The following is a 24,771-nucleotide window of genomic DNA, read 5'->3' on the forward strand; positions in this document are numbered from 1 at the left end:
ACCAGAGGAAAAACAATCACGTTCTCTGTGTCACCAACCACACGACCATATCTACACATAAACATCACACAAACAATACACATCACACAGACAGTGAGTGTGGATCGCTGTGTTCCCTCCGTTATATAATCCTGTCCCGCTTTCTGAGAGCAATATTCTTGAAATAGTGTAATTTTGGACAGTATCTTTCTTAAACTGCCGCTCTGTAATGGTACTGAATGCAGTCCAGCAGCGATGTTGGCCGCCCTAAAACGGTGGCGCCGTTGACATGCCTGGCTGGACCCAACGCGGCATCTAGGTATGTATATTTATGGGATTGGCTGTCATTATAGCACCCCCTTGCTGTAACGCTCAGATTGCAGCTCATGCTTGCATTGCGTTATGAAATGCGTCATGATACATTTTTGAACGCAACTACATGTGAAGCCCCGTCTGCGTTGCTCGAAGCGTCTGCGTTCGCGTCCTGGTGTGAAGTATGTTTCGGGCTTTAGAATTAAACAGCCTGTTTTTGTTACTGTGCCTTTAAGACTGATATTTGAAAATGAGTTCCGTTTGGATTCACTGTCCTGTATTGTGCCTTATTCAAAAAACACCCCTTATAGCTTCAGTCTGAGTGGGCGGAGCTAAACTGCTGTAGGCTGAGCAGGTCTATGTAAATGCACTGATTTTCATGACATTACAAAAACAATAAATTTAAACCTTTGAAGACATTTGGGACATGGCCTTTATGCTCCTAATGCATCATCTTGTATATTGTAAAATATTGTAATGTTCATAGATCGCCATGAACATTGAGTACTTTAGAAACAGCAATGTTTGTGATACAAACTAGAACAAAAAATAGCACAAACACTTAAAACCTTTGAGCAGTTCACTGACTTTTGTGCAGTATTTTCAGATTCATGTATTGTAAAATATGTTATTGGTGATTCTGGTGTTGTTTAAACTATAAATCATGCTCTTTCCTTTGTTTCAGGTGAATGACATTAACTTTGAGAACATGAGCAATGACGACGCTGTGAGAGTGCTGAGAGAAATAGTGCACAAGCCAGGGTGAGACGCCTCAGACTGTAAGACTGTATTGGTATTCACCTGAGAGTTTACTGGTATGTGAGTACTGGGCCTGTATGCTGAATGATGGGATGGATTTGTGTCTCTTTTTCAGCCCTATCACGCTGACCGTGGCCAAGTGCTGGGACCCGAACCCCCGCGGATGCTTCACCCTGCCCCGCAGTGAGTGTTTACTCAGTGTATGATATCTGTGGTGTAAAAGTAATGCTTGTAAACTGTGGAATTCAATCCCACCTTTTGTTAGACAGTCAAGCTCAGTACACACTTTTAACAAACACTTGAAAACGTATCTCTGTAATTACAATTTTGCAGCTCTTTTGGTATTTATCTCTTCAATTTGATCTGTTTTATTGTCTCATATGATTTTAAATGGAAATCTTCTTTTATCTCCTTCTATTTACTGTTAAGCTTTATCACCTTTCTGTAAAGCACTTTGAGCTGCCATCAGTATAAAAGGTGCTCTATAACTAAAGTTATTTTTTATAGTTATTTAAAAATGATGAATAATATTTTATTTACAGAATTTTCCTCTCACCCCAAATATATTTGCGATCAAAAATTGCAAAAAACAACTAAAACTTGCAAAAATTGCACCATAGTTGCAAAAATAGCTTTATAGTTTAACCAAGCGTGGAGCAGAGCCAGCTTAAGAGAAGTTTGACCACTTTCTTTTCTCTTTTTTCCTCCTCTTCTGCACTGAGAAGGTGATTATTAACACTGTTCAATACAGACACTGTTATTCACACATTCTCTTCTCTTTTTCATACAGTTTAACCATTTTTATTGCCTCAAAACATAAAAAACAAACAAGTAAGACATTTAAAAAGTAACACACGTACTCCAGGAGCTTAAGAAACAACAAACATATTGGCCAACAAACTCATTTTACACATTCAGCAATTTAAGTGCTAATTTGTTACAAGAAGAGCACAAAGCTACCTTATAATGATGAATTCAGCATAGAAGGAGACAAAGACTGGCTGTTTATCACTTTATTTACGTTTGTGGCTAAAATTTTGACATATGAATCAAAGTGTTAATAATGAGATTGATACTAAGGTCACTAGTATGACTAAAAAACTCTTAATGTCTTCATAGTAACATGCAGGTATGTTGGAATGAAAGGTGGAAAGCTGTTTTTCAGTCTTCAGTTCAAAAGGTTCTCACACATTGACAGGAAAAGAATGTTCCGTGGTTTCACACTGTGAATGATAAAAGCTGTAAAAGCTGAATGATAAAAGAAGTATTTTCAAAACTAAATCTACCACAGAGATGATCATTAACAGGAGAAATGGATGCCGGAACCTTCACTTTTTGTAACAGCCTTGACCCGCATAATAGGTCGTTCATTAGCCACGTTTACATGCAGCCTAATAATCCGTTAATAATCCGCCTAATTGCTCAATCGGAATAGAATACGTCCATGTAAACACCTCAGTCAGAATAGACTAGTCTGATTGAGGCCATTCGGAATACAGTTTCTATCCAATTGATCAAGGTGGGTAATCCTGTAAATAATCCATTAAATAGAAGAATAATAACCGTGTAAACGCCTGTATCTGATTACATTCCCTATCGGAAAGTTTAAGTCCGTTCTGATCATGTTCGTCGCGTCATAGTGAAAGTTTATACCGTTCAACATGGCAGAGCAGAAACTGGTCTGCAGAGGAGACGAAGTTTATGCTCTGATCTTTAAAAGACGGCGGTGGGACGGACGTCCAGCTTATGTGTCTCAGAACACGACGTCTTCCTCTCGGCCTTCTTTAATAAGGACATGTGAAGGACGTTTTCCTGAGTCTGACATCATTTTAAAGCAGTTAAAAACACAAGCGCTGCTCACTGCTGCTCGTCTCACTCTGACTGGACTCACGTGATGCTGGTTGTCATGGTAACGTCTACTCTAAGTGGTGCTCTACACATGCGTGTCATTTTAGATCGGATTACTTGTAGTGAGCATGTAAACGGAGATTTTCCATCAGACTGTTGAGTAGAGTGAGATATAAACACCTCAGTCTTAATCTATGATCAGAATGTATTCAATCAGATTGGCAAAAATCTTTGCATGTAAACACAGACAATGTTTTAACACAAAGCTCTGCTCATTTATAACCACTTATTGTTACATCCTAAACACGTTAATCTCAGACCACCAATCTGTAGTTTAGGAAGAGATAAAGATATATTAGAACGTGTCTTGGTACCTTTTATCAGCCGAAGTAAGACAGGAGATATAGCTTTACATATAGTCGTGAATTCTCTGCTGTCAACATTAAATTAAAACTTAGTCATAAAATCAGTAATGCACAAGAAGTCACCATTCTCATTCAATAAGTCACAAACAAATTGAACCTTATGTTAAAACCAAATTGGTTTAAAAGTTGATTTCATATTAATAGTAATAAATCTGTTATTCCAGAGCAAAATATTGTGAGGAGAAAAACACTTTATGCTCAGCGTGCTGATAAAACCTAGACAGCTTCATTACCTGACCACTTTCTCCTGTTTCTCCTATTAAAAACACGACCGCGAAACACTAGAGGGCGCCCGTGAGCCATTGAGTCCTCAATGAATGGAGTCCTAACTGTTTGTGTGGAAAAAAACACTTTAATTTTACTTTAATTTTAGAAAGTAGAAGGATGTATGCCATGAAAAATTAGAATCAGTATTTTTCTGTTTTCCTTCAGCAAACAGGTTCATTAGCTGAGTAAAGTGGTTCTCACTAAATGATGTGATGAACAGTAACAAAGTAAATGTAATTCATTACTGTACTGAAGTAGTTTTTCCTGTATCTGTACTTTACTGAAGTATTTCCATTTTGGGTGACTTTTTATTTTCACTCCACTACATTTTAAAGTCAAATATCTCTGTGTGGGTCCATGGGGGTCCTGACCACTGAAGAACATGGTAAAAGGGGGCTAACAAAGTATACAGAGAAACAGATGGACTACAGTCTGTAACTGTAGAACTACAAAGTGCACCTATATAGTAAGTGGAGCTGATAAAATGGACAATGAGCGTAGAAACAAGGAGGTGCTCATAATGTTATGCACTTTAAAAATACATGTTTTGGCCGTTTTCATACTTTGCAAAAATATATTTGATAAATACTTTTGGAATATATATAAATGACCCAGTGGGCTCAACCCAGTGTCTGTGTTGAGAAAACCACCCAGCATTTTTTACAGTGTGGGTAACTTAAGCCTGGGATTGAAGGCTGTCCACTGGAAATGTCCCTGACCTCTGGGTAAATCTGCCTCAAATCACTAGATTTCAAGAAAGATTTCTTAGTTTTGTTTAAGCTTTAGTAGTCTAGCGTTGTTACTGGCACTTAGCTATTCTAATTTAAATGTAATTCATATTTGCCTATTACATGAATGATAGTAGTGATGATGACTTAGTGCTTTTTACAGCAAAAATTAAGGCCTCTAAAGTTGAGGGGTCTTTGGTAATTCAGCATGTTGGACTAAACTTGACTTTTGGTGTAAATGAAATCCAGCTCTGTGAAATAAGGCGCTCCTCCCGTTTTTGGTTCAGGTGAGCCGATCCGTCCGATAGACCCTGCTGCGTGGGTGTCTCACACCGCTGCGATGACGGGGGCGTACCCTGTGTACGGTATGAGCCCTTCCATGAGCACCATCACCTCCACCAGTTCTTCCATCACCAGCTCCATTCCAGAGACCGAACGTAAGTGTTTACCCCCCACCCCGCCCCACTCCACCCCACCACGCCCGCTTCCTGTCCGTCTTCTCAGGCTGCCATCAGCTGCCAATCCACTGTTTACTGTGTGTTTATTCCATGCCCTTAACAACTGATAGGAGTTGTTGTGCTCCTACAAGACAGAGCGTAACTATGAAGCTGCAAAAGAGCACAGCGAGAGACGGGATGGTTACCGATTTTAATGCTACATTCTTGTGTAAAACCCAATAACAATCATACTGTAACACATTTTAATAACTCTGATAACTGTGTATTATTTAGTGTCTTATTAAAAAGACCCCAGTGCTCCTCCAAGTGCAAAGCTGAGAAAAGCCATGGCAGTGAAACTGCAGTCTGAAATAGTGAAACTGCATTTAAAAGTTGGAAAACAGTAGAGATTTTAATCATCCGGAGAAGCTATGACAACCCGAAAAACTGTCCTGTTTTCTGCGTGCACATATTCGACTCTGCTGTATCCTGGAACATTGATTTGAAAAAAAAAACACAAGTTAATTTTGTGCTCATTTCAATTAATTAGGTTTGTGCTAATTTTTTGTTATTGTGTCCGCTTCAGTATTAGGCGTTAGGCTGCATTCTAATTAATAACATACTAAATTTGTTTTTTGATTATTAATAAAACAACAGATTTATTAATTAAAATTTGACATAGTAGGACGTGATTTAATTGGACGATGCAGGGAACGGAGCAGTGTAAATGCAGCGTTAGGGATCGTCTCAAAAAAGCACTTTGTGGAAATTAAAAAAAATAAAAGATGAACTCCAAGTTGAACTGTTTAACATAGTTATTTTTCATGGTTAACTAAATGAGCACCAGCACAGGCCTAATTTTGAGTATTTTAACAATACCGCCACAATATTGAACCCTACAGTACTTTAGGTCACTAATATAGTGACAGCAAATTTTCATTTTGTCCTATACTAAAGCATTAGAGAGACATTTGAACAGGTCCTTTTCCAGGACTAAATTAGTTTCAGATTCATATCACTGAACTTCATAGTGATTCATGCTGCACACCTGAATCTGTTGCTAAGGGCTGAAAGACCCTGGACCCTCAGTTCCTCCCAGTGTAAACCCGTCCACATGCCTGCTGCTCTCTTCACTCTCGGTGCCCTTAACTTTACAGGGTTCGAGGAGTTTCATCTGTCCATCCACAGCGACATGGCAACCATTGCCAAAGCAATGGCGTCACCGGAGTCAGGGCTGGAGGTGCGGGACAGGATGTGGCTGAAGATCACCATCCCAAACGCCTTTATAGGTAACGACACAATCTCAAACTTCAGCTGGCAACTGTTTGAAAAAACAGACTCGCTCATTTGGTTCCTGACACTGTATATAAACATGGACAAAGGTGCAGACAATGGGCTTCATTCACCAACTGTTCATAAGAAGAAATTTCTTCATGAAGTCTACTTAGCAGTTTTAATGAAGAATCAACAGTGTTTTCTTATCTGGGATTTGTTCTGAGGTAAGAACATAACAGTTCTGCACTTTAACACGTCATGAATCTGACGTGGACTTTTTCTTAGGACCTTTATCAAGAACACGTTTCAGAAAAAACTTAGGAAGATATTGGTGAATGAGGCCCGATGTTCAGGCTTAAAAATGGGCTTTATTCGAGATAAAACGCAAACTCGAGTGTTCTGTTGCTTTTATACGACAGTTAAATAAATAAAGTAAGAAATTAATAAACTGGGTCGTGAACGCGGCGTTTAATATGTTTTAATGTTCGCAGTTCCTTCACCAAATTATAGTTCCTTAACAAGCAGCTTGTTGCTACATCAGAGTAACGAGCTCCGCCCACTCGCTGCACAGCCGGCAGTTCGTTCTCCAGCTCCACACTGACCAACTGACAGTTTGGGAATTTAGTGTGGTCTCATCTTCAGAGTCTGACCAAATCGGCTGTCGGTCAAATGTGATCTTAATGTGAAAATGTGATCCATTTTCTGTTTGTGGCAAAGTAAGAAGTAAAAACGGTCAAATGGCTTGAGCGTCTCCTATCAAAGTCGTTGCTTAGCAACGGCGTCTCAGCGGAGTGATACAGTGTTTGTGAAAAATCTGTGATGTTATGGCGAAATAACAGCACCGTTAGAACGCTTCTCAACCAATCAGCTTGCGTTGTACTGTTGTATGAAGTGTAAGAAACCACATAATCAAGTCTATTACAGATTACTGAAAGGGGCCCCAGACCAAATAAAAAATGTAACCAAAAAATGTCACTACATCTCTCGTAAACATGGTTACTCACACCCTACAGCTGTGCAGCAATATTATCAAGAGTGAGATTTTCCAGTTTTACTAGAAATACCAACTTCTGATGATGTATCTTGGAGGTGGGAGGAAGGTATGAATAACTACAACAGGATGGATATTTCTACTTATTCAGTGTATTCAATGTATATATATATATATTGCTATTGTCGGAAGAAAACCTAGTATCTCCATTTTGGACGTTTTTCAGTTTTTGACATAATTTGAAAATACCTGTGGTCCTATATTTTTTTGTCATGTCATGACGAATGGACCAACAGAAATGACCCAAAATGACTTAACTACATTAAAAGTAAAGAAGTTTTTTCCTTCTGCTGTAAAGTTACCATTTTGGAGATACGAGGTTTTCTTCCGACAACAGCGATATGTATTTATATGTATATGTATATGTATATGTATAGCAGTTTAGCCCCACCCATTCACACTAAAGTTATAAGGAGTGTTTCAGTTCACACTGCTTTTTGAATGAAGCACAATACAGGGCAGCCAATCAAAAAAGAGGTCATTTACATGTATCGGTTTTAAAGGCACAGCAACAAAAACAGCCTGTTTAATTTTAAGGGATAAAGATGAATGAAATGATTTATGACTCATAAAAATGAACCTCAGAACTAAAAATAAAAATACAAGAAAAATATAGGATTTGAACCCTTTAGTGCTGATACATTCTAGTAGCTCTACATAGAAACTGTACATTATTGTTATGTCTGTCCTCAGTCAGAGGTAAGTAAGTACTCAATAGTGTGCTGTAGCTGAGTGTCTCTGTGTTCCTCCAGGTTCAGACGTGGTGGACTGGCTCTTTCACCATGTGGAAGGTTTTACTGACCGACGAGAAGCACGCAAGTACGCAAGCAACTTACTGAAGGCTGGCTACATCCGCCATACTGTCAACAAAATCACGTTCTCCGAGCAGTGCTACTATATCTTTGGAGATCTCTGTGGCAGTGAGTTTGTGGATTTTTTTTTCTTTATTTAAATTTTTTTTTACTTGGATCTTTCCCCCTTTTTCCACTGTTTCCAGCTTGATTCATTGTGTTATTTTATTTAGGAGTTAACTTTATTTTCCCATTGTATACCCCTCCTTCCCTCTTTCTCAGACATGGCTAATCTCACCCTGCATGACCATGATGGTTCTAGTGGGACATCTGACCAGGACACTTTGGCCCCCCTGCCTCACCCTGGTGCGGCCCCGTGGCCCCTCGCCTTTCCCTACCAGTACCCCATCCCTCACCCCTACAATCCTCACCCACTGCACGAGCCCACTTATAGCTACACGGCTGGCGGAGGCAGTGCTGGCAGCCCACACAGTGAAGGTAAGAACAGCCAGCATTGTTGGGCCTGTAGGCCACTTAGAACCATGGCTGTGACAGAAATGGACCCCTTTTGTATTTTATGCCAGTATTGAGTACGTTGGTCATTTGTCTCTTAAGCCCTACTGGAGCAGAATTCGGAGATGCGTGATTTTAGTCCAATATGAATCTGTTTTGTAGTGAATGTGTATTGTAGGTTTTACAAGTCTGCTAAGAAATAATTCTGGAGCAAATGATCTTCTAGAATTCATCAAATTCGGAGCTCCTTCAGTAATAGTAATGCTGTTCAAATCAACCTCACAGTAATGTAATAACAAATCCTGGTAATAGAAAACATACATACATACATCATCTAAACCGCTTATCCTTCTGGATTGCGGTGGGGTGCTGGAGCCTATCCCAGCTATCATTGGGCGGAAGGCAGGATACACCCTGGACAGGTCGCCAATCCATCACAGGGCAGACAGACAGACAGACATGCATATACAATCACACACATTCACACCTAGGGGCAATTAAGCATGTCCAATCGGCCTGACCGCATGTTTTTGGACTGTGGGAGGAAACTGGAGTACCCGGAGGAAACCCACACAGACACAGCACTTTTGTTTTTGGCAAGAGAGAGATGAGGCTAACTGGTAAAATGGACCTCTTGGCATAGTTTCTTCATTCTCATCCAAAATAGTACTGGTGTGATGTAAACCATTTTGCTAGTAAATCAACCAGTTAACAAAATTCAGTCGACTATCCGGTTCAGTCTCACTAGCCACACCTAGGCATGATTACTGTTGAATCTAAACATCACTGAAATAGAACCTGTCTGGTAATGTGAAGCAGCTAGAAGGTCTCAAAAAGCAGCACAAAATGCCACGTTCTGAAGAGATGAAATATAGATGCAATACAAAGTCATTGAAATCTACCAGTCTGGAAAGAGTTACACAGCCATTACTAAGGCTCTTGGACTCCAGCAAACCACAGTGAGAGCCATTATCCACTAATGGAGAAAACTCATCCAGGAGGTCACAAAAGAACCCAGACAAACATCTGAAGAACTGCAGGCCTCACTTGCCTCAGTTATGGTCAGTGTACATGATTCCACAATAAGAAAGACACTGGACAAAAATGGCATCCATGGGAGAGATGCAAGCCACAAACCACTGCTGGCCAAAAAAAAACACAAAGTCTCGACTTGCATTTGCAAAAAAACATCTTGATGGCCCCCAAGACTTTTGTGGAACTTCTTGGAAGACATGGGTCCTGTTACATCTGGTGTAAAGCTAACACCGCATTCCACCTTAAGAATATCATACAAACAGGGAAACACGGTGGTGGTAGTGTGATGGTCTGGGGCTGCTTTGCTTCTTGTCATAATTGATGTAACCATGAATTCTGCTCTCTATCAGAAAATCCTGAAGGGGAATGTCCGCCCGTCAGTTTGTGAGCTAAATGTCAAGTGCAGTTGGGTTATGTAGTTGGCCAGTGATCCAAAGCACACAAGCAGGCCCTCCTCTGAATGGCTCAAAGGACACAAAATTAAGGTTTTGGAGTGGCCAAGTCAAAGTCCTGACTTAAATCCCGTTGAGATGCTGTGGCAAGACCTTAAATGGGTAGTTGATGCTCGAAAACCCTCCAGTGTAGCCGAATTAGGCAGCTGTTGCTTTTTCACATGGGTGATATAGGACCTGAAGAAATCTAAAATAAATGGAAAGATCGTTTAAAAACTGCGTGTTGTGTTTAGTCATGTTGTCTTTATCTTATACTAAAATTAGTTGAATGATCTGAAACATTTAAATGTGATTGATTAGCAAAAGTAGAAGAAATTGGAAAGGGGTAAATACTTTTTCACACACTGTATCACCACATTGTAGGTCACTAAATGTAGACTAAAGTGAATTGCGTATCTTGTTACTAATCAATGGATGGAGGAATAGCTGGTGAGCTTGTTGCAAACTAAACTTATGTCTCGACTGTCTAACGAAACAGCTGAAAATAACACACTTGTTTGCTCACATTCATCACATTATTATTATTATTATTATTATTATTATTATTATTTCTCTATTTCATTTTATTCTTTTTCCCCTACTCACAGGTAGTCGCAGCAGTGGTTCAAACCGCAGTGGCACTAAAGCAGGCGCATTGGAGACGAAGTCTGGCGGTAGTGGGAGTGAATCGGACAAAAGAGAGAAGGCCCCCAGCGAACGCTCAGCGGCGCCCCCTAGCGAGCACAGCGTCCGCAGTATACACAGCGTCCGCAGCGTCCAGTCGCACGGCCAAAGCGTGGTTTACGGACCTCCCGGCCTGCCCCCACAGCCTCCCCCCGTAGCAGCTGCGCCTGGATCTCCTCCGGGCCGGGATTTAGCCTCAGTGCCCCCAGAACTCACAGCCTCACGCCAGTCCTTCCGCATGGCCATGGGAAACCCCAGCGAGTTCTTCGTGGATGTCATGTGACGAGCTTCACATGGATGCTTAGGGTTGACTTTGACAGCTGAAGAGGAGGAGAGAGGCTTCTGCAGTGATATTGACCCGTGTACGTGACGACGAGGGCAGTGTTAAGTGTCCCACACATTATCCCTCCCGTGTTCTGTGGCTTGTACTTTCTTCAGTGAAGAATACTCGGCTAGGTGAAGCACTCGCCCCTTTAGAAGATCCCTCAGAGGCTGGCTCTGCGGGGATAGAGGGATGGGGGTCAGAGCGGGGTGAAAGCTTTTTGTTCCGTGTCCCTTTTTTTTATGTACTCTTTCCAGCATTTGCAGCTTTTTTTTTTCTCCCGCTAGTTTTTCTTCACCTTGGTCAAAAAAGCCCTTTTTATCAAAGACTACTAAAATCAGAAGAGCAACAAATAGGACGAGGGAGAATGAAGGGAGGTGTTCTCTCTCACTGTGACTTGTCTTTTGCTTTCAAAGGATGAAGTGAAATCATTTCATAATGATTTAAAAACGCGAACAAACACTATCATGAGAAAACTATAGACATCTGTTTTATATTTGTCTTTTTTTTTCTTTGTCAGTAGTCATACGGAGAGTGGGAAAGAGAGGAGGGGCTACAAATCCTGTCTGGTGACTTCATTAAATTTGTAGTGATTTTTTTAAATTGAGTTGAAAGAATAAAAAATAAGAAATTTCTTAATAAAACAAGGGTTCAGACTGGGGCTGCAACTATTTTCATAGTCAATTTCTCGGTCCATTATGATTTTGATTAATCTGTTCATCAGAATGAGAATAAATCCATTAAATAATTAACATTAGTAGTATTATTGTTATACAGTATACAGTATATAGATCATATTTGCAAAAAAAGGACTTTTACGAAGGATACAGTAACAAATCTTCTGCATTGATCTTGAAAACAGTATGAAAGATTCCAAAACAATAAAGTAACAATTATTTTAGCTTTATTTAAAAAAAAAACATTGATCTTCTAGATCATATTTATTAAAAAAGGACTTTTATGAAGGATACAGCAAAAGCAACAGATCTTCAGCACTGATCTTGAAAACAGTATGAAAGATGCAAAAAACAGGAAAGGAACAAATTATTTTACCTTAATACTAAAATTATCGCCAAATTAATTTGTTTATTTTAGGGACGTGCAGACAGTGACACATTTTGACTTTGGACTCCAGTATCATGCTGAGCTTTTACATGGATGCAACTGAGAAAACAAATCACCCATACATTAACAGTCCTACTGTCATACCAGCTGAGCTCGGTTTGACACAGTTTACAGGAACCCGTTATCGTTGATGATCTTAAGGGGGCACTATTCACTCACATCCCTGGAAGACACGTCCTTTGCCAAGTTTTGCCTGAGTTCTCTGGGAATACTCTTTTAACGCACACAGAATCATAAGATTCATCCACTCGGGGAAGGGGTCCAAAGAACGACACATGCAAAATGCTCTTCCACACGCTGTCTGCAGTTACACATTATGACCAGAGAGGTCTCCAAATCTCCAAAACCTACATAGTGTAGCTTTAAAGTGGTGTTTCCATATTTTGGACTTTTTTATTTGTCGGTTATCTGTATTTTCTTAAATTAAGTGTAACATTAGATTGAAATTGTAACATTAAATGAAAATTGTGAACATTGTCAAGTGAATTAATCAATATCAAGATTCAAGGTCAGACATTTTTTTCATTGATGTTATTGATTTAATCATTTGTTGTTGCAGCCCTAGTTATAGCACTTTCAGTGCTTGGACCCCTAATTAAATAAGCTGATATGGAAAGCACACAAATTTAGTACTGTCCTGCACAGTGTCTCTATTTAATGATGACCTTAACATGAAGTTTAATTCAATAGACAAGCGGTCAGGCTCAGGCAGAAGTTTGTGACACCTGAATGAACAAATAAGGAATAACGTCACCCTCGTCTCTCTCTCTCACTCTTCTCAAAGCAATCCATCACTTACATATCTTCCTCTTCTTTTATCAATAACATTAACATTCAGTATTCTTACAGTCTTTCTTTGTATTTCTGTAAACCTTCCATTATTTTTCCAAAATACATTTATCGCAAGTTTGTAATGATTAGAAACCGATACTGTACAGTATCAAATGGTTCAATTTAATCATCACTGTACACTGTTTTATGCCAAAACAAATTGTTTTTATTTATAAACATAGTTTTATTGCCTAAGCTTTGAGTCCTCTGAATCTTTTTCATGAGTCATCTGCAAACTGCTTTCAGGTAAGTGTGGATAAGATGGAGAAACTCCATCAGCTCCTTTTAACAGGACGTGTTATGATGTGTCCCACTATTTTACTGCATAATTTAAGTAAATTATACTTCTAACACGGTACCTTCAGGTTTCTGGTATCTTCAACTGCTGTCATCTATTTTAAAGGGACATTCTGGCCTAAAACTAGCATTTAATATGTCAATTGTTGGGCAGAGCAGCATCCCTCAGCCATCATCAGTTTGACAGAATTCACAATTTAGTATCCATCAGTGTTCTCTCACTGCCCATTGGTAACCTCCCTCACCACAATGACAAAGAATATCCACTGATGTGCTGCTGATGAAGCTAATAATTACCGACATCCTGCTTCCTATTATTCTTCCTTCTGCATAAGACAGCAAGTGGAAAAGAAGAATCATCTCAAACAGCCTGTCCTCAGGTATCTGCCCCAAAGCGCTTATAGTTTTCCCCTCACCTTCAAAATACGTCATCAAAAGGTTGTTGTCCAAGTCTTTAAACCGGAAAATCTCACTCTCCAGGCCAAAGGTGGTATCCATGGAAGTCCAGAGAGGCTATGAGGTAGTTACAGCAGCTGGATTGTTATTTTGAGATAACTGGTTAATTATCTTGTGATCTCAAAATTAACAAAGTTGTTATCTTAAAATAACAAGTTACTTATTTTGTTATCTCAAGATAAAAGTTCATGGCCTCTCCTACAAAGCCCCGCTGGTGACATCCTGTATAAATAAAAGCAATGCGTGGCCACAACCTAGTAAGGCGTGGGAATGAGATGATTAAATCGTGGCCACGACTTAGTAAAGCATGGGAACAAGATCTTAATGCGTGCCCACGGCTTAATAAGCCATGATCTCGTTCCCACGCCTTACTAAGTTGTGGCCACGCATTATTTTTATTTATACAGGATGTCACCATCAGGGCTCCGTACTCTGGACTTCCACAGGTACCTCAGTAGGAGGTGAGTAGTTCTGTTAACAGGTGTAGAAATGGTTACATTTTTGTTTTGGCTGGAGTCCTTTAACATCGTAAGATGGCCCAAAAAAGCAGTAAAATGTCTTGCTTTAAGACTGGGTATGAAAAATGTTCACTATCGACACCAGTACTGCTGATTCGACTCCAGTACTGACTCCTGAATGATACTTTTTTTTATTCTTTGAGCTATAAACAAAGTGGGTGCATTTACAAGCCGCAGCGGTCTGCAAACTGACCAAGACGTAAACATGCAAGACATACACGCACAGTATAATTTAGACAGCCAGTAAGCAGTCTAGATTTTGGAATAAGCATGTTTATCTCATGGATGCTAAGATTAATAAGACTGGTATTGAATGACATGGATTTTCTTGACACTGTAGTACAGAAGCCTTGCTGGACATGCATGTACGTAAAACAGATTTACTGAAGGACAAACAGTTATATCAGATTTTCAATTCTACTCTCTGGTCACATCCTTTTTGCAGTGTGCATTTTAGTTTTTCCTGCTCGAACACACCTAGTTTAAGCTCATTAAGTGTTTGGAAATGGTTTCCTGAGTTTAATTAGGTGTGTTAGAGCAAACAAACAAACAAACAGTAAACAGTAAACTGTGCAAGACAGGGTGGATCCAGGAACAGCACTGGAAAAACTTGTCTCATATAGATATTTTAATGAATAAGCAAGCTTAAAATGTAGTATACTGGAAGCAAGGGGAGACACTGGTTTAATATTATAAATAATTACAGTAAAGAAGCTCTTCATGGTGTCTAAAAGGAGATGTTAGAGCAGGAAAACACTGAAATGCACATTACAGAGTGACCTATGGGGACATGGTTGGTTTAATATCATATAACATGATAAGTAAGCACTTCATGAAGTTCAGTTGTGCAGTACAGGTGACCTGCAGCTTTGAAAAACACCTGATCAACAGAAACAGTCAATCTGAAAGTGTTCATGCAGACTGAGGCCAAATATCTCTAAGAACAGTAACACAATTCACACCAATCAGGCATAACATTCTGACCACCTCCTTGTTTCTACGCTCACTGTCCATTTTATCAGCTCCACTTACTATATAGGGGCACTTTGTAGTTCAACAGTTACAGACTGTAGTCCATCTGTTTCTCTGATACTTTGTTAGCCCCCTTTTACCCTGTTCTTCAGTGGTCAGGACCCCCATGGACCCTCACAGAGCAGGTACTATTTGGGTGGTGGATCATTCTCAGCACTGCAGTAACACTGACGTGGTGGGTGTGTTAGTGTGTGTTGTGCTGGTACGAGTGGATCAGACACAGCAGGTCTGCTGGAGTTTTTAAACACTGTGTCCACTCACTGTCCACTCTATTAGACACTCCTGCCTTGTCAGTCCACCTTGTAGATGTAAAGTCAGAGACGATAGCTCATCTGCTGCTGCACAGTTTGTGTTGGTCATCCTCTAGTCCTTCATCAGTGGTCACAGGACGCTGTTGGCTGGATATTTTTGGTTGGTGGACTATTCTCAGTCCAGCAGTGACACTGAGGTGTTTAAAAACTCCAGCAGCACTGCTGTGTCTGATCCACTCAGACCAGCACATTGGTTGAGAAGCGTTCTAACCGTGCTGTTATTTCACCATAATATCACGGGTTCTTCACAAACACTGTGCCACTCCGCTGAGACGCCGTTGCTAAGCAACGACTTTGACGGCTGTAGGAGACGCTCAAGCCATTTGAACGTTTTTACTTCTTACTTTGCCACAAACAGAAAATGGACACTTTTAAGATCACATCTGACCGACAGCTGATTTGGTCAGACTCTGAAGATGAGACGACACTAAATTCCCAAACTGTCATCACCTCTGAGCAGCTTTTCAGTCGGCAGCTGTGACAGAAGAACCTAAACAACCTGGAATCAGCCAGAAATGAACCCAACACCATTCGCCAAACTAAATGGGCTGTAAGATGCTTTACAGACTGGCTGGAACAAAACAACATTAATACTGATCTGGCAAAAACTGACAAAACTGAGCTAAACTTGATATTGCGGCAGTTTTATGGCTCAGTCCGAACTTCAAAAGGCGAGGCTTACAGCAGACTGAGCAGCGAGTGAGTGGGGTTTGTTATTCTGACGTAGCAATAAGCTGCTTGTTAACTATAATTTGGCAGAAGGAACTGCGAACATTAAAACATATTAAATAACGTTCACGGCCCAGTTTATTAATTTATTACTGTATTTATTTAACTATTGTATAAAACCAATAGAACACTCGAGGTCGTGTGTTATCATGAATAACATCGTGGCTGTGATGATCTACGGTGATGTTATTTCGCGATAACACTCCCTCTCATGTTTTATTGCTTAAATCACAAATGTTTGTTGCCATTTTTTCAGTGCATGCATAATCCTACACTCTCAAACATGATGGTTCTTCAAGGGTATTTTAGTAAAGGGGAATGGTTATACCTAGAACCATGAGTTCTACCATTTTCTTTACTAAAGAACCCTTGAAGAACCATCTTGTGTGTACACTCTCAAAAAAGATGATTTCGTCAAGGGTACTTTAGTAAAGTCAATGGTTCTATTTAGAACCATAAGTTCTATATAGAACCATCTCATGCTTAAATGGTCCCTTGTCCATGGTGACAAGGTTCTTCAGCTTGATGGAGAAAGTGTTGTATGTGCTTCTATATAGAACCTTTTCGAAAAGTGTTTTATATAGCACCAAAAAAAGGTTCTGCTATTATTATGATGTCAGGCTTTTTTCAATTTAAGAACCCTTTTTGGTGCTATATAGAGCTCTTTTCAAAGAGGTACAGCACATTCTCCATCAATCTGAAGAACACTTTCACTTCAATCGTGCAAATAGGTTCTTTGAGTGTTCATAGTTCTTTCTAGAAACATTTTCTTTACTAAAGAACCCTTGAAGAACCATCTTGTGTACACAAGTCAATGGTTCTGTTTAGAACCATAAGTTCTATGTAGAACCATTTCATGCTTAAATGGTGAAAAGGTTCTTCAGATTGATGGAGAATATGCTGTATATGGTTCTATATAGAACTTTTATGAAAAAGGTTCTATATAGCACCAAAAAGCATTCTTCTATTGTTATATTCAGCCTTTTTTTTGGTGCTATATAGAAAACTTTTTGAAAAGGTTCTATATAAATCCATCTACAGCACAATTTCAGTCTGAAGAACACTTTCACAATGCAAAGAACCCTTTAATCATGCAAAGGGTTCTTTGAATGTTAATGGTTATATATAGAACCATTTTCTTTTTTTCATTTCTAGAACGCCTGAAGAACCATCTTTTTCAGTGTGTACATTCTCAAGAATGATGGTTCTTCAAGGGTGCAGTAAAGGGAATGGTTATACTTAGAACTATGAGTTCTGTATGGAACCATTTTATGCTTGAGTGGTTCTTTGCATGATGAAAAGTTCTTTAGATTGATGGAGAATGTGCTGTATATGGTTCTATATAGAACTTGCAAAGAATGCAAAGAACCCTTTAATCATGCAAAAGGTTCTTGAGTGTTCATGGTTCTATATAGGACCATTTTCTTTATTAAAGAACCCTTGAAGAACCGTTTTTTTTCAGTTCTCATTCTCAAAAAAGATGGTTCTTCAAGGGTGTTTTAGTAAAGGGAATGGTTACCATTTCATGCTTGAATGGTTCTTTGCATGGTGAAATGGTTCTTCAGATTGATGGAGAATGTGTCGCATATGGTTCTATATGCCAAGCTTGTTATAGAACCATATACAACATCAACCTGAAGAACTATTAAAGCATGAAATGGTTTTATATAGCACTCGTGGTTCTAAATAGAACCGTTCCCTTCACTAAAGGACCCTTGAAGAATCATGTTAGAAAATGTGCATCGATCCATAATCTTTCAAAAAAGAATCGCGGTGTATCTGAGAATCGATTGTTTTTCGCCCACCCACTAATACTGTGCACATCGTGCTGTTTTGCAGCAGTACAGTGAGAGCGGACGGAGGCTTGGGAGCGGCAGGGTTGCCAGCTCGGGCGTTTTTAATCTGGCAACCGGGTTGGGGAGCGGTCGGACATCTTGATGAGGATGAGCTGCTGAGAGACCGCAGTGTGACCAGGGAGCTCTGCCTCAATAACAGCGAATAAATTACATTTAGTGCTCCTTTTCGGGCACATCCAGACAGCCGTCGGTGAGTGTGAAGGTCTGTTTTAGCTGTTAACGTAAATTGAAATCTCGAAAAATCTCCAAATCTGAATTTGGAAAGCGGGACGCGGAGCTTTAGCTTAGCCACGACTAGCTAAGGGAGCTAACACAAGTATTTTTACGAGGCTGAAGTTGGCTTCCTATTCGCCAGCTTCTGGTTCGGATTTTCCCGTTCCACCTTAAATGCTGCAGCAGTTACGGTCTGGCCCCTGAAGCGCTGAAATGTAATTGCTGCAGCATTTAAGGTGGAACGGGAAAATTCGAACCAGAAGCCGACGAGTAAGAAGCTAGTAGTAGTATTTTTTGGCAAAATTGTGTGTGGGGACATATATTTAAGCCGACTACCCGTAGAAACAATAATTTACGATTTAATAAACGGTGTGTCTTTAACGTTATTTAAAGAATAGTGGTGCCAAAATCGTAGCTAGCTTGTTTGCTTGTTTGTCACCCTGACACGAACTGGTTAGCTTAGCTTATTTTAGCATAGCCAGCAGTGATGGTCAGATCACTTAATCGCATTTCAAACGCTGATTTCGTTTCAGAATAAAAATGTATTTGATTAATTTCATAGCTTAGACGTGGGTAGTAATCTTAACCACGATATTATTTCACCGAAATCAAGAAAATCAGGGACAGTTTTTCCGTTGAGTGGTAGTTGGCTAGTCAACATTAAGCTAAACGTACAGCGAAAATGTTAATATTTTCTGCTCTAATACATCTAATTTAAATCATCGACTAATTACCAAACACTCCATGGGGTTAAAATAGGTGTTTGAACTGGACAATGGCTAAAATGTGCATTTACATGGTTGGGAAGCTGCCATAATACAGCACCGCCTGACCGTCGCAGTGGCGCTGGTCGACATGTTGGATGCTGCAGTTCAATGAAATAGCGTTAGTGTGGATCATGCAAGACGAGAAATACAGCGGTTTTCTTCTTAAACCATTTTATTATGTCAAATTATTTCGTACAGGGGTTCGTTTTGTTACGTGTGCTATACTAGTGATGCAGTGTGCTGTCTTCATCGTGACACGACCTAAAGTTCACTATGTATTGATCATTTTAACCTATAGTAGTCAGATTGTACCAGCTGTTATTATGCTTCTCAAAGCCAAATGTGAAATTTGTCTGTGTCTAATCTGTGGAGCCCCTTTAGGTGACATTGTGATTATTTTTTAATAAGGCGTGGCCACCAATTAATATTTTGAGGCCACGAGTTAATATATTGAGGCCATGGGGTAATATATTGAAGCCACAATTTGCTATATTTAGGTCAGACATTACTACATTGAGGCCAGAATGTGCTATATTCAGCCCACAAATTAATATATTGAGGCCACAAGTTAATATGTTGAGGCTATGGGGTAATATATTGAAGCCACAGATTACTATTTTGAGGCCACAATTTGCTATATTTAGGCCAGACATTATTATATTGATGCCACAGATTACTACATTGAGGCTAGAATATGCTATATTGAGGCCACGGGTTAATATATTGAGGCCATGGGGTAATATATTGAAGCCACAGATTACTATTTTGAGGCCACAATATGCTATATTCAGGCCACAAATTAATATATTGAGGCCACAGGTTACTACATTGAGGCCACAAATTAGTATATTGAGGCCACGAGTTATGAGAAACTTAACTATTAAATAATATTATTAAATATTATTTAATAATAATCACTGTGTGACCTTGGGGGCTCCATACTAATTAGTGGTTGTGAATGTCCTAATTATACTTATGAAGGTAATGTATAGGTGTGGGGTTATATAAGCTCCAACATTATATAACCTGCACATTCACTAGTTTGTCTGATATGGTGAATAAAGCTTTTAGTTTGCTGATTTATTAGAGTTCATATACAGGGTGTCCCAAAAAAGGTGACATCATTTTAGATGTGACTATCTGAGTAACTACATGTCCTGGACAAACTAAATTAAATAGGCTTCATGTTGAACAACACAAGATTTATTTATCAAAATTCGAACAAGAAATTCAGAGGGATGTAGATTTTATAACCGATTTCACAGCTTCACAGATGTAATATCTTCCGATGCTGGTGGTCGTCCAGATCCCTTCGCCCTGCACAGACAGCCTTCCTCTTTGAATTTTTGGTGCCATGTCCAAATCTGCTTTCCAGCTGGTGCATTTTTTAAAATTGCACGCTGCACACTCTTGTTTGACTGTGTTCGAGCAGATTCTAACACACAAAACGCCTTTTCATTTCTAGTGAAGGCCATTCTTCAACCTGAAAAAACATTAAAAATTAAACTTGGTTAGTTTTTACACATTTTGTTGAAATTTGAGATCATTTGAGGGAGAATTGGCTGTTATTAGACTACGAAATGATGTCAGTTTTTTTGGGACACCCTGTGTCATATAGGCACGTGCAGGTGGTTGAGAGCAGGGAGCGTTCATTTTAGTACTTTTAATTCAATAATTACATACAACGTCTTCTTAAATTAAGATGTGCCCAGTGTATTTGCTTACCACTAAAAAAAAATGGAAATAAACAGACTGACCAGATTGTTTTGTTGTTAAAAAAAGACTCCTGAGAGACCTTGTTTTATTATCCACTTGAGACTGTAAAGGTAGTGTGTCTCATCCGGGTGTCCTTGTTGTCTCTTAGTTGGTTTCTCTCTTCTCAAGAGCATTAACACTACCAGGTGTATTTTTAGGTCTTCCTGAAAGGAGAGGATTAGCGAGGGGCTCACAGGTTGAGCTTTTGCTTTCCTGCCTCTTTATTATGGATAAGTGTTAAATTCAAAGGTTTGTCACACGTCTGTGAAGCAAAATTTGTTTTAAAATATGACTTTTTTTGTATTAATTCAGTGTACTGGCTGGTTGCTGCTTGGGATGTAACAGTACAGTATTTTGTGTTGAATTATGTTACAACATTTTGTTGTACTGTGGATAACATGTTAAATCAGGACACTGTAAAGCACAGCTTTTGTTTCAAGATGTACTTTAAATGTTCGAATGCTTTAATAAACTGAAAATGGAAACAAGTAACATTTTAACCAAAGACACATTTTCAGTCACTCGATTTTTACTGTTAAAAATTGAGACATCACCATATTTTATTGAATTGAAACATAATTTCCTGAACCGTTACACTCACAGTCACCACTGTCCTTTTGCAGCTTCAAGACTATTTAAGATTCAGGTGTTTGTTATGTGCAGAGACCTCTGCTCTACGTCCTGGACTACAAGTTGTTTATACAAACACTAGAAATTCTAAGTAAAGAAAACACGAAAACAGAATAAGAGCAAGAAAATATACAACATATCGTCGCTGTCCAAAGAAAAACAAGTATCTCCAAATTAGTGACTTTACAGGAGAAGTCAAAAACACTCTTTCAGTGTGAGTTAATGTAAAGAGGTTTTATTGCAGGTGATTTTAGAGCATTTCTGTTGGTCCATTCATCATGAAATTTGACAGCTGGTGTGTTGAAATGATGTAGAAAACTAAAAATGGACAAAAATGGAGATTTTCGTTGGACAGTGTCAATATATATCTCGCTGTTGTTGGAATAAAACCTCCAAAATGGTAACTTTACAGGAGAAGGAAAAAACATACTTTACTTTTAATGTAAGTCAATGGAACCAGACGTTTTTCAAGTCGTTTTCGACCGTTTCTCTTGCTCCGTTCATCGTGAAATTTACACACACAGTGTAAAAGGCAACAGGTATTTACAAATTATGTCAAAAAACGAAAAATGGAGATATGAGATTTTGTTCCAACAGCAGCAATATATATATATATATATATATATACACACACACACACACACACACACACATATCACTGTTGTCGGAAGAAAACCTCATATCTCCAAAATGGTAACTTTACAGGAGAAGGAAGAAACCTACTTTACTTTTAATGTAAGTCAATAGAACCAGACTTTTTTCAAAGTCATTTTGGGTCATTTCTTTTGGTCCATTCATCATGACATTTAACACAATGTAAAGGGCAACAGGTATTTCATCATATTTCATGTCAAATCATGTCAAAAACTGAAAAATGTCAAAAATGGAGGTTTTCTTCCGACAACAGCGATTTACTTCTGTAAATAGAATATACAGTGACATATTTCTGGGCAAGTCTGGTCCAAAACCTCAGACATTTTCCTTTGATCCAGCAGTGGTAGACATTCAACACAGAATACTTAAAACTTCAGTGTTATAAGATTAATCCTTATATCTTGATATTAGGCAACACAGCTTACTGCATGATGTCACTGAATATAAAATTACAAACGACACTAAACCAAGGCGAAGCCAGTTTTATACCAGAAACGATGCAGCGCAGCAGCAAAGAGGAACTTGCAGTGCTTGGTTTTACACTTGGGTCGTGAATGACAAACACTGCAGGGTATTTTGTGCATGCTCACAGTGGCAAGATATATTTTTGAATGTTTCTTCCATTCTCACTTGCATGCCACTTGATGCGGAAAGTGTAAATCAGGCATTGCCCTGTACTTTGTGCATGCAGCAGGGCTTGCAACGCGAGGTTGTTATAAAAGGCCTCGCTGATAACAGCAGTGGCAGTGGTTAGATGGAGAATCACTGTGGTTACCGTTTCTGATCTAATCCACTTTATCAGGGTTTTGATCTGTTGGAAAGTACATCACAGTCACAGTGTACCATACTATAATCGCAAGATTTGCATACATGTTGTCGTTTTGTCATATGCATGTTGTGACCTAACCAGAGTAATGAACTGCTGCATGGATTCCTTCCCTAAATCACCCTTTACAGAAGTTACATGGGGAACTTTTATTTATCTGAGCCAAATCAGTCAGGGATCTGGAGAATCAAGACATTTTTAACACATCAAAATATTGAAAATCAAATCCTTAGAAATGCAAATCATATTAAACTTTAAAATTGTTGTTCAGCCAAATATAAAAAAAAACAGCTGTCATTTAGCCTTGTTACACCGCCTTCATGCACATCAGTCTTTGTCTGCATTGCCTCAGAAAACAGCCTGATTTTCCTGCCAAGCTCCATATTTGATGCAAATGCGAATAGATGCTGGAAATAGCACAGCGCTGTTATGACGTGGCAGACTTATTGCTGGGTTGATGTGGCTTCCGTGAGTTTCTCGCTAATGCCCTCATCATTTCAGGTTATTGTGTGTCTGTAACCTCGTTTCTCTTCCTTCCAGTTTTCCCACCATGGCCAGCGAACACTAAGCAAAGGCTGCCACCATGATCGGAGGACTTTTCATCTACAACCACAAGGGCGAGGTGCTGATCTCCCGCGTCTACCGTGATGACATAGGGTGAGAGCCGCTCGGTCCGTTAGCGTCCGATTTGTGTCAGGACTGGAGGATATCACGGGCTAAGTGGACAGAGCATAGGGTTTGTGGTTTGGGTGTGGCGAGGGGAAGGAAGATAGCCGCCAGAGGTTTTGTAACCGTGTGATCTGCTGTATTATCCAGTATTTTAAGCAGAGTTTAAGCACCACATCCAGTTCAACCTACATTAACATTTGTTTCAAGTCAGTTGTTGAAGCCTTTGCAGTTAAGTGTGAAATTATGTTTTTGTCTGTGAAAACTAGTTATCATAATTAAGTAAGTTTTGGCACATATTTGCCTGGAATATCGCTGCTGTTGGAAGAAAACCTTGTATCTCCAAAATGGTAACTTTACAGGAAAAGGAAAAAACATACTTCACCTTTAATGTAAGTCAATGGAACCAGACTTTTTTCATTTTTTTCTTTTTGTCATTTTGGGCCGTTTCTTTTGGTCCGTTCACCATGAAATTTACATAGAATGTAAAGGACATCAGGTATTTTCAAATGATGTCAAAAACTGAAAACCGACAAAAAATGGAGATGCAAGGTTTTCTTCCAATAGCAGCGATATATATATATATATTTGCATTGGACAGATGTTAAGATTTTACTGGTATTTCTTTTTTTATATAATTTAATATTTATTTAAATTTAACATAGAGGATAAAAATAAGCAAGAATACAACCAGGAATGTCAAATACAATGTTCAGTCTCTATCCACCCTCCCCTCAACATATTGTGCAGCAGAAAAAACACAGGTGCTGACCGTTAGGTTAAATTTGACACAAGGTTTGTAGCCAGTGTTTATGAGATTATAAGGGTGAAAATTGTCTTTAAACAAAGATTCGACCAATATTTCATTCCAGTATTTGATGACGTGTTTATTATACTCTGAAAGAGTGGAACGTTTAGGTGACGCTGGGCTGCTGTGATAAAATATCTGCAGTTTTTTAATTTTACTGCATTTGTAGCTCTTTACAAATATGTTACATTTCTCTGTCGTGCTTGAACCAGTTTTTACTTTTTATAAATATTTACTTATCAGCATCAGCACATATAAACATCAGATATCGGGATCGGCCCACAATTGTTGTTGTCTCTAGTGAAAACATAGTGGCCTGTCCTTTCACATATAAGGGACATTTTAACTCCTAGGGGTGTAAAAGTGCATTGATATGCCGAGATTAGAGATGTCACGGTGCCACTTCGTCTACTATGATGTCCCACCATCTACAGTACATA

General features: G+C 39.1%; 2 protein-coding genes across 3 annotated transcripts in view; both read left to right on the top strand.

Annotated features, from left to right (window-relative positions):
- Positions 1-13,008, top strand: part of LOC118817909 (segment polarity protein dishevelled homolog DVL-3) — an 84,631-nt gene extending 71,623 nt beyond the window's left edge. The window contains exons 9-15 of the mRNA XM_036584915.1: positions 977-1,053; positions 1,166-1,233; positions 4,606-4,755; positions 5,913-6,044; positions 7,834-8,001; positions 8,155-8,370; positions 10,460-13,008. Of these exons, the coding sequence (XP_036440808.1) occupies positions 977-1,053; positions 1,166-1,233; positions 4,606-4,755; positions 5,913-6,044; positions 7,834-8,001; positions 8,155-8,370; positions 10,460-10,818 (1,170 nt within the window). The 3' untranslated portion in view covers positions 10,819-13,008. The remainder of the gene's footprint in view (positions 1-976; positions 1,054-1,165; positions 1,234-4,605; positions 4,756-5,912; positions 6,045-7,833; positions 8,002-8,154; positions 8,371-10,459) is intronic.
- A 5,000-nt stretch (positions 13,009-18,008) lies between these two features.
- The window catches only part of ap2m1b (adaptor related protein complex 2 subunit mu 1b), a 28,283-nt gene continuing 21,520 nt past the window's right edge, over positions 18,009-24,771 (top strand). The window contains exons 1-2 of one of the 2 annotated variants that reach the window (XM_036584916.1): positions 18,009-18,202; positions 23,398-23,514. In XM_036584916.1, the coding sequence (XP_036440809.1) occupies positions 23,441-23,514 (74 nt within the window). In that variant the 5' untranslated portion in view covers positions 18,009-18,202; positions 23,398-23,440. Of the gene's footprint in view, positions 18,215-23,397; positions 23,515-24,771 lie in introns of both variants that reach the window. The other variant, XM_036584917.1, reaches the window with a different exon arrangement.

The sequence above is a fragment of the Colossoma macropomum genome, unplaced genomic scaffold, assembly GCF_904425465.1.
Source record: "Colossoma macropomum unplaced genomic scaffold, Colossoma_macropomum, whole genome shotgun sequence".
Taxonomy (NCBI): domain Eukaryota; kingdom Metazoa; phylum Chordata; class Actinopteri; order Characiformes; family Serrasalmidae; genus Colossoma; species Colossoma macropomum.